This window comes from Ammodytes marinus (genome assembly GCF_949987685.1).
Source record: "Ammodytes marinus genome assembly, chromosome: 12".
NCBI classification, from domain to species: domain Eukaryota; kingdom Metazoa; phylum Chordata; class Actinopteri; order Uranoscopiformes; family Ammodytidae; genus Ammodytes; species Ammodytes marinus.
The window spans coordinates 12,485,535-12,495,910 of NC_137216.1; the positions used below are offsets into that span (position 1 = coordinate 12,485,535).

The following is a 10,376-nucleotide window of genomic DNA, read 5'->3' on the forward strand; positions in this document are numbered from 1 at the left end:
TAAAAGCATTTCACTGGCTAAACATTAGCAGCATTTCACTGGACAAACGTCCAGTGAAATGCTGACTTTTATCGACTTTTAGTCGACTTTTATTTTGAAGTACGCCTAACAGGAAAGTAGCCGCTCACAAGGCCCCTTCACTATCTGTCTTCTGTTTTCATGAGTTCAATGCGGTGAAATAAGAGGACAGAAAGCTTGTAATTTACAATACTTGTAACCCCAAGCTTACACCAACCGCTTTATGAACGTTAATGGCATTACTTTTCGGTTACAGTAAGGTTGTATGCATCAAATTGTACTAGGCTGTGTCACCACTGACTATTGGCTTGGCATGGGTGCTACACTGCTACTACAGCGATTTCGTCCCGTTTCCTCTGAAAACATGTGTACGAGTGAAGATGTCAGATAAATTGTGTCTGAACGGGGGGTTAAAGTGCCCCTAAGATACAACCTGTCACGTTGTTGGTTAACCTTCAACAAAATCTTTGTTAGTCATATTGAGGTCTTTTTTTATTTGTCTTGTAAAACAGATCATAACATATTGCATCTTAACCCAGAGATAATTATATCCCCTAAGTTAAAGAATAGGCTTTTTGTTTGTCATATCAAATTCATTTTGAGAGTAAACTTAACGGAAAACCTTTCTTCTAAAATTAACCAAACCATGAATTCGGTTTCGTATTTTGCTCAGTTTAAATCCATATAAAAGAGGATTCATCACAGGAGGAATAAGCAGAAATCCTAAAGCAATGAAGTTTTGAAGGCTTTTAGACAAATCTGTGGAGCCAAATCGCATATAAATCAAATCAAAAACTATTACAAAGAGGAACAAGAGTAAAGAGACTATATGGGGCACACATGTCTGCATAAACTTTACCCTGTCATCACTGGACCTCACACACGTTGTGATAAGATGTGCATACGTCCATATGATAAAAAACCCATGAGACACATAAATACAAATGGTCAAATATGCAAATAAACTGTTTGAAAATGTGTCACTTTCCAGGCAAGCAAGTTTAACAATTATCCAGTTGACACAAAACAGTCTATGAATGTTTGTACCACATAACTTTAGTCTCGATGTCAGCAGAACATTGATGGAGAAAACAGAGAAAGGTGTTAAGAAGGAGAAACATACTAGCTGAGAGAGCCTCCTCTTAGTCATGAAAGAGTGGTAGTGCAGGGGTCGACATATAGCAAGATATCTGTCGTAGGCCATGACTGCTAGAATGGACAGATCGCTGCAAGCAAACGAGTACATGACAAAAGCCTGTAAAAGACATCCCTCGTATGAGATTTCCTGAGAAGAAGACAGTAAATCAAGGAGGAATTTGGGATAGAAACCTGCGGTCCCATAAAGTCCATTCATGCAAAAAGTGCACAATAAGATGTACATAGGTTCATGCAGGGTGTCGTCAAATATGATTATCATGATGACAGAGATGTTGAAAAACAAAATCAAACAGTAATAGACTAAAGTGAGCGAAAAGATAGCAATCCTGTAATTCATCGTCTCATTTATCCCTGAGAGAGTGAAAATTCTTATGTCAGAAACATTATCCATGATCAGAATAATTGTAGTCCCTCAGTTTTTAAATTGTTTAGTTCTAGCTGTCAGGTCTTACAACAACATACAGAGGCAGCGAAAGTGGTTACACTGTACTGTCTGCTCTGGTTTTCCTCCTACCTTCAATTAATAAAAGTGTTGACTACCACAGCAACACAACCATTGGGAATTCAAACATTGGTCATTGGTCTAGTAAAACTTGTGGAGGAGTAACCAGAACAACCAGCAGATTCATCTGTCCAAAAAAATCTAAAAATCCTAACCTGAGGCTTATCCGTCATAAAATCTACACTTATATGCATTAGAATTACCGTAGATGCGATGGAATAGACGTGTTTCACTCGCGCTCCTCTAGTAGTGTAGTATTACTAGGGCTGTCAAGCGATTAAAAAAAATAATCTAATTAATTACAGGCTCTGTGATTAATTAATCTAAATTAATTGCACACTTATATGACACTTTTATGCCTGTTTATTTACAACTGTAGGCCTATAAACTATACAGTTCGTCTCTATCTCTCTCTCTCCGTCTCTCGTAACTTCTGTCTCCTCCCCTCAGCCAGGCTTCTACATTAAGTATATTTAGGAACTACTAGCGCCGAAAGAAAAAAAAACACAAAAAAACAAGCAGGCTAAATGACGCACACACACACACACAAAGGAGGAAAAAAGACAGGCATATGTTAGGAAGAGTGAGAGGGGGCGAGTGACGATTGCAACTAGCAAACAAAAGTGAGACACGAGGAAGATTGAGAGATAGGCCTACTGTTTTGAACCTACATTGTCAATTAGGCACCCACTAAATCAATAATGCACAGACACTGCGAGAATAACATAAGACGTATTCCTACCTTCATGCTTATTTGCCCGGAGCAGCCCATAACATAGAGCCCTCGGCCCCTTTCCCCTGCTTCTTTCTTTACTCTTTAATCCCGTGCGGGCCGTGTCCGCAAGATACAGGTGCAGCTCCGCTATCATCTCACCTCTTTTGCACCGAGTCAAAGGGCAATATAGAAGTGCGATTAATCTGCGTTAATTTTTTTAATCGTGTTAATTTTTATGTGATTAATTAATCGAAATTAACACGTTAAGTTGACAGCCCTAAGTATTACATAAAAAAAGTCAATTTATTGCACAATTCCCAATTTGAGTGCTGCTCTGTACGTTACAACCGGCAACGAAACAAAATGCCCCGTGTTAAAAGCCGAAATGCTGCAAGTCACCCGGGGCTCCGACACATCGATGCTCGCCACCCCGGAGGAGGCCACGAGGTCTGCCGACAACATACCGGGCATCCCGGTGTCAGCAGTGAGCTAAGGACCGCTAGCTGGCTATATCGGCTAGCGGGCTAACGTCGGCTAATGGGTCTTCTGACCAACCCTTACAACGAACTTCGACTTGGAGCCATGGTCACTTTATTATGGGGTAAGCTTTAAGACAGAGGACAGTATTTCTTGCCCAGCTGCACCTTTTTTCATGTTTATTTATGTTCGTCCCGCCGATGCGGAGTGGTCGGCGGGCTTCGGCTATCATGGGCCAAGCACGGCTAAAGCTGACCCACAGACACATATCTGCTTATAGGTTCGGCACTGCTATACGCCTTATTTTTTTTGTTATTTTTTTTTTGTTTAGTTATAAATGTGCCTTGATATATTCCAGGAGCAGGTTGTTAACACGAGATATGTTCTTGTTCACTTTTCAAAGTGAAACGTTATTATGTTCGACATTCTTATTTGTATATCGGAGGGGGGGCAGCTAAGCTTTTAGTTAGCTAGCGTTTTTTTCAGTGTAACATTTAGCTGGCCTCTGGGCTGAATAGGCTAAATGGCTGGAGTAACCCCCGTTTACAGTATGTTAGGGTATTTTCCCTCGCTTTGTTTGGGAAAGTGGGGAGGGTGGGAGGGCATGCCAGAGGGCTGTATGTGTTTTTATAGTCTGGCATGACCACTTCCGCCAGCGTCTATTCGCTTGCGTCGAAAAGCTACGCAGCCCTGACGCAGCCCCCTCCTTTTCCGGTTGCTGGCTTTCCCCTATTGTGATCCCCCTCAAATTCGGAAACAATTCGCTCACAGTCAACCCGTGTGCTTATGTGCAGCGCTCAGAAATAAAGTGTGGCGATACTTCGGGATAATAATATTGGCGGCGGCGGTCTGGGACGCAGCCTAGCCTAGCTGTCCAATTTCATTGTACAACTACCCCCGGGCAGAAATACCCTCATAAACTCTGGAAAATGAAGCGTGGGGGTTTGAATTGAGCACCGGACCTTATAACCAGCTAGATTAAGATCCGCCGTTCCCTTTCTTTGGTGAATTAGGGACTAAGCAGCGGTGTTTTAGCGACGGGGAAAGATTCCAACGGCTTCCACTATCACCTAGCAACTCTTACGGCTACTTGCTGCAGTTGGTGTAGCGCTCACAACGTCAAAACCCTGTTCTGCCTGTAAACAGACGGACTACGGCTCTGACTACAGCGATAGGAGGTGGTGACATAAGTTCTCGAATGCTAAAAATTCTACTCGACCGCCGTAGCCGTCCTCTCAACCGCCGATGATAATGTTACCAGAGATAACACTACGCAGCTAGTTAACTCCGGTTAAGTTATCCCGTGAGCTCCTCGGGGGCTAAAGTGTATGGTGTCTTGACATGCTGGTTAGAAAGCAACACACTATGTATATTCCTTTTGTCTTTAATAGTTTTTGTGTGGCGTTTGCGGGTTTAGCCATTTCTCTGACAGTCTCTGGACGTGAAGACGTTCCATCAAAATAAGTCCCCCCCCGGCACTATTTTGCAGGACACCGCTGCTGCTTCCCGGGGTTAGCCCCGCCCTAGATGATTGTGATTGGTTTAAACAAATACAAACAGGCTAGCCCAGTTTCCCCCGGTTTCCCCACCCGAATAGACGGCTCTAAACAGAGTGCTTCCAGACCATACTACTGGCTGTAGTTTGGTCTGGCTTTGCGAGACTAGTGTTTTTATATTAGTGGTCTAATTGTTTTTTTTGTTTGGAGCAAACTACTGTGTTACTGCGTGTGTATTATGGCGTATAACTATGTATGATAATCGGGGGTGATGATACAAGCAGGGGGGTTACCATGGTGAGCTGGAACGTGCAAGGCATGGGCCATCCAACCAGTGTTAATTTTGGCAGCTAATTCTGATTTAGTCTTAGTCTTTTGAATATCACACCATTTAGTCTTAGTCCTATTCTAGTCATCTGAAATCTTTTAGTCTTAGTCTAGTCTTAGTCAACTAAATATAAGCTGATTTTAGTTGACTAAATTTACAGCGGATTTAGTCGACTAAGTGTTTCTGTCTTCATTGAATAGTATTAAGTTTTGAATATGCAATACAGACACAGATTTAATGGTTGTAATACAAAACATGTATTCTATTTCATTCGTAATAATCTCACATAAAATCAGTGTACCTGACTGGATAGGGTGGAGGGGGGGGGGTTCAAGAGCCTGTGCCCAGGGGGCCATTATCTCATGATCTGTCTATTAACCAACTGGATTCCACAATATTTTTTCTTTTTGCGGGGAGCATGCACAAGCATTATTTATAAAAAAATTAAAATAAATAAAAAAGTGGGGCCCCCACCCTAGGTCTTGAAACGGGCCCCGAGATCGTTAAGGCTGCCCCTGGGCAGCAGCAGCAGCACGCAGTTGAGGTGCCGATAAAACTGAGCAACTGCGCTTTCCTTTAAGCAACACTGCTGCCGCTGTGTGTGTTCGGACTTCTTTTGCATCTAAGCCTTTTTGATAATAAAATGAGAGGTTTTAATTGAACGCTGTCCATGCGTCGGAGTTGATTGTAACTTACTCGGGTGAAAACAGAAACTAACGGAGGGAGGCGGCAGTTTCATAGTTAATTTCCTATATAGTTGCGCAGTCAGTTTGGGGACATGGCTCTGTGTATTCAAGCTCGAGACATAGCCTACTACAAACAGATTGCGGAACTTAGCCGCTCCCCTAGACAACGTTACTGGCAGGATATCCCTGACTATCATTTTTGTCCATCAAACCGCAGAGTTTTTCTGCACAGCGGCTCACTCCACCCGCTCACACTGGGGCGGCCTGAGGCCTCCCATCGATTTTCAAGAGTACCTATTTGCAGACCCATGGAGAAACGGACCTCCACCGGAAGCACGATGGGGCCACGCCCTGAACTCATTTCATTGGTCAGAATTGTAACCTACTCTGAGTTTGTTTTCACTTTACGCTGCAGCTCCGACTGAAGAAAGAGTGTCACTGCCACAATGCGACCCTGTACAGTTTAAAGCAAAATCACTCCATAGAAATCTCCATCGGGATGTTTTAATCATTTCCTGATGATTTTACGTTTGATCAATCATTTATCTGATCAGTAGCATAGTTCTCACGCCTCGTGCCGTTCATATGCGGCCACCTTACACATCGTGAACATGCTCATTCAGATTAATAAACCTATTGTATTGTATGTATCTCATTATTTATTTACTTATTAACAGGAGTTTTTTAACGTCTTTGCCACTGAACATAGGCTATTTATGTCTGGTTGAAATGTAATTCTGCGGCTGCACGCGATCGTTACTGTTCACTTGCGTGATCACAAAGTCACAGACGAGCAACGATCGTTCAATAGCCTAATATGAATATAGAAATTATATAATAATTAAAACTGTGATCACTAGAGGACAAGGGATCTGGTAATATATCAATCGGGATCTAGAGTGGAAACTGTCACCTTATGTGTCAGGCGTTAAAGAGGACCTATGATACTTTTCGACTTTTATGACCTATAAACGTTGTTATAATGATTTATAGTCATGTTTAACCATACTAGAGTATCAAATAATGACGTACATGCATTTCGACGTATTCCCTGCTGACCGTCTGGGGTGGCTATGCAGAGCACTAAAAACTATGGCAGCCGGTCGAGCCGAACTTGTTCAAATTTCCGGGTTTTCTCTGTCACGCTCGGGTTGTTTCTGTCATGTTTCCATGTAAGGTAATGCTGCCGCTCAGGCAAGCTCCGGCTGCATGCCTCCACCTTCCTGGAAAATTTCCCGCCGCTGGAAGGAAGGTAACCAATCACAACGGAGTGGGGTTTGCAGCACGGGGGGAGGGGCAGATAAGCTCAAAGCAGTGTGTAGAGAGAGACTGCTGTGCTCCCTAGGGTAAGAGGAAGAGTGTCCCGAAAATCTACATAGTTTTTTGTGATGTGATTCGTGTCAGGTTGCTCTATAGCCGTTTTTAACAAGAAATTAAGACCAGAAAAGTAGTATAATAGGATCTCTTTAAAGTCTTTCACCCCACTTTTTAAAATTAGCTGTTTATTTTAATGTGGTGGCACTTTTTGTGTTTTATTAAGAGTTTATATTGTATGTGATTGACCTACTTGTGATAATTGTGAATTAAAGAGACGGATTTCGGAAGATGTACACAAAGCTTTGTTGCTTCATTCATCTTCTACATCAACATCTACTTTTTACTACCGTCCTGGCGACTTGGGACCCTTAACAAACTGACTTATTTTACTGTCTACTAGCACCATAGCTGGTGGAAACTGTGTCTTGTTATTATTCACCGCTAGGTGAACGCCGGCAGTAAAACAAAAAGAAGAAGAAACGCTGGGTGATCGCCGCCAGTAAAACAAAACGAATAAGACATTTTGTGTTCCGGTGGAGCTCCTCTCCCCCATGGGTCTGCAAATAGGTGCCTCTCATTTTCACCGACACAGGGTTGCATTCGCTGCTTTGCACTGATTGGATTTCTTCCCAACTTGTCCCACAAAAAGAGTAGTTCTGATTGGATCTCTTCTCCATTCGTCCCGCCCTTACAGTTTCGTCTCGTTCCTATTCGTAGACTATAGTGTCAGTTATATTCGTCTCAGTCTTCGTCATCATATCTGCCTTTTTATTTAGTTTTTATTTAGTTTACGTCCGTGAAAAAAGTTAGTTGACGAGTATTTTTCGTCATAGCACGCATTTATAAAACCAATATCACTCTGTGGGATGGACCATAAGATCTCTCTGTACGCAGATGACATCACCCTCTTTTTAGCCGACCCCGAGAATTCCATCCTCCATCTACTCCAGCTAATTAATTATTTTGGCGACGTCTCGGGCTACACCATAAATTGGCAAAAAAGTGAACTATTGTCTTTAACAGCAGATCTGGACCCAACCTTCCTAGCCAATACGCAGTTTAAAAAAAATCTGGTCAGTATAAAGTACCTGGGCATTAAATTATCTAAAAACCCAAAGACACTTTTTAAGTAAAATTTTACGGAAAGATTGAACAAACTAAAGGAGAACATAGAGAAATGGAGAACATTACCGATCTCCCTTATTGGCCGTGTGAACGCAGTAAAGATGGTTTCCCTGCCGAGATTTCTGTATCTATTTCAGAATGTGCCAATTTATATCCCTAAATCTTACTTTAAGTCAATTGATTCTATTATAATGTCTTTAATTTGGGGATATAAAGCACATAGGATCTCAAAAGCCCACTTTCACAAATCCAGGGAGCATGGCGGACTGGGGTTACCGTGTTTTTTACATTATTACTGGGCTGCCAACGCTAGAGTTAGCCTGGCTACCAGACCATCGTACTTCATTTCATTTGTACAGAAGGTCTGGAACTGCTCTATTTGGTGTCACAACTTCAGCCAGCATTTAGTTTTTTTCATATGTCTGTTTTCCTGGTTTCCATTTTAAACTCTCATGTCATTTCAGACCCTGCCACTCCCTCCTGCTCTGCACTAGCTCCTAATTACATTCACCTGGTCTGCCCATACTCACCTGCTCCCCATCAGCCCCTCAGTATATATTCCACTCCATTTCCCTCAGTCAGTTGCCATATTGTTTAGTGTGTTCCACAAACTCTCCAGCTTCCGGACATTATTGCTGCATCTTGATCCTGCCTGCTATTTGTGTTTTGACCTGCATTCTGGACTTTGGACCTCCCTTTTGCCTGCCCCAACTGGACTTGTTTGCCACGCTGTCTATCTACCTGGTTTGTCATCCGCTTCCCATTAAAACTGTTTCTAAACCTGAACTGCATCCGGTGTCTTGCTATTGGGTTCTTGTCTGTCATTTTCCTGAAACCCTGACAGTACAATCTGGCCAAAAATGAACCCAGCAGACACACATTTTGCACTGGAGTTGAGGGAGGTGACGTATATTCTCACCTGCCTAAGAAATTACTTTAAGTATGCGGTGCTTCCAGCAACAAGCTCCAGCTCCAGTCCCCGGCTTCTAGCATCAAGCTCCAGCTCCAGTCTCCGGCTTCCAGCAACAAGCTCCAGTTCCAGTCCCTGGCTTCCAGCAACAGGCTCCAGCCCCAGGCTTCCAGCAACAAGCTCCAGGCCCAGGCTTCCAGCAACAAGCTCCAGGCCCAGGCTTCAAGCAACAAGCTCCAGCCCCCAGCCGTCTGCAACCAGCATGCTAGCTACCTGCCCCAGCAGTCGCCCAAGTAGCGGCAAGAGCCCCGGCACGCTAGCTACCTGCCCCAGCAACCATAAGAGCCCCAGCATGCTAGCGGACTGTCCCAGCATGTTAGCTACCAGCCCCAGCACACTAGCTACCAGCTCCAGAAGGCGCCCAACCAACCACAGGAGCCCCAGCATTCCAGCTACCAGCCTCCTCCTGCCTCGCAGACTATCAGAGTGGGGGTGTGGAGTTTGGAGTGCCATCCGTCTCCTCAGAACCCTCTAGCTTCGGAGCTGACTCCAGTCCCCAAACCTGTTTCAGTGACAGAGAAAGAACCAGAACCAACTTCAGAACCCGAGGTCCTTCCTGAACCAGAGCCTGAGCCGGTACCTGAAGTAGTTCCAGAACCTCCAGGCCTGCCAGGGGAGGTCTGCCTTCTTCGCCTTCCCGAGGGGTCTCCTCCTCTGTTCCTGTCCGAGGGGCCTCCTCCTCCGTTCCTGCCCGAGGGGTCTCCTCCTCTGTTCCTGTCCGAGGGTTCTCCTCCTCCCGAGGGGTCTCCTCCTCTGTTTCTGTCCGAGGGGTCTCGCCTCCTGCTTGAGGGGTCCAGCCCCCTGTTGCCGCCCGAGGGGCCTAGCCCCCTGTTCTGTCACAACTTCAGCCAGCATTTATTTTTTTTCATATGTCTGTTTCCTGGTTTCCATTCTAAACTCTCATGTCATTTCAGACCCTACCACTCCCTCCTGCTCTGCACTGGCTCCTAATTACATTCACCTGGTCTGCCCATACTCACCTGCTCCCCATCAGCTAATCAGCCCCTCAGTATATATTCCACTCCTTTTCTCTCAGTCAGTTGCCATATTGTTTAGTGTGTTCCACAAACTCTCCAGCTTCCGGACATTATTGCTGCATCTTGATCCTTCCTGCCTGCTATTTGTGTTTTGACCTGCATTCTGGACTTTGGACCTCTCTTTTGCCTGCCCCAACTGGACTTGTTTGCCACGCTGTCTATCTACCTGGTTTGTCATCCGCTTCCCATTAAAACTGTTTCTAAACCTGAACTGCATCCGGTGTCTTGCTATTGGGTTCTTGTCTGTCATTTTCCTGAAACCCTGACATTTGGCAAACGTTCACTCACTTAGTGGCGGGTGTCTGTTGAAGTTTAAAACTATTGGATCTGCCCAGTGCCACTCTGGATCAGCAAACCAATCGTATAACGTTTGGTCGCAGCATTCAACTGAAACTGGAGCGCAACTTCAACGTCATCGTTCTCAGCCACTCGCTCTGTTCGCTGATTGGACGGCTGAAAATGTTCCTGAGCTCAAACACGTGAATTCACTTCAGCCCCAGACTGATTACTGAAGGGAAAATGAAATGTGGGCGGAAGTAGGTAGACG

General features: G+C 44.3%; 1 protein-coding gene across 1 annotated transcript; it reads right to left on the reverse strand.

Annotated features, from left to right (window-relative positions):
* Nucleotides 1-628: 628 nt before the first annotated feature.
* On the reverse strand, nt 629-1,567 carry LOC307258761 (olfactory receptor 4B13-like; the record flags this gene model as incomplete). The annotated part of the gene is made up of 1 exon (XM_080038415.1): nt 629-1,567. One exon carries the CDS (start codon nt 1,565-1,567, stop codon nt 629-631), a length of 939 nt encoding a protein of 312 aa, XP_079894541.1.
* Between the last annotated feature and the right edge of the window lie 8,809 nt (nt 1,568-10,376).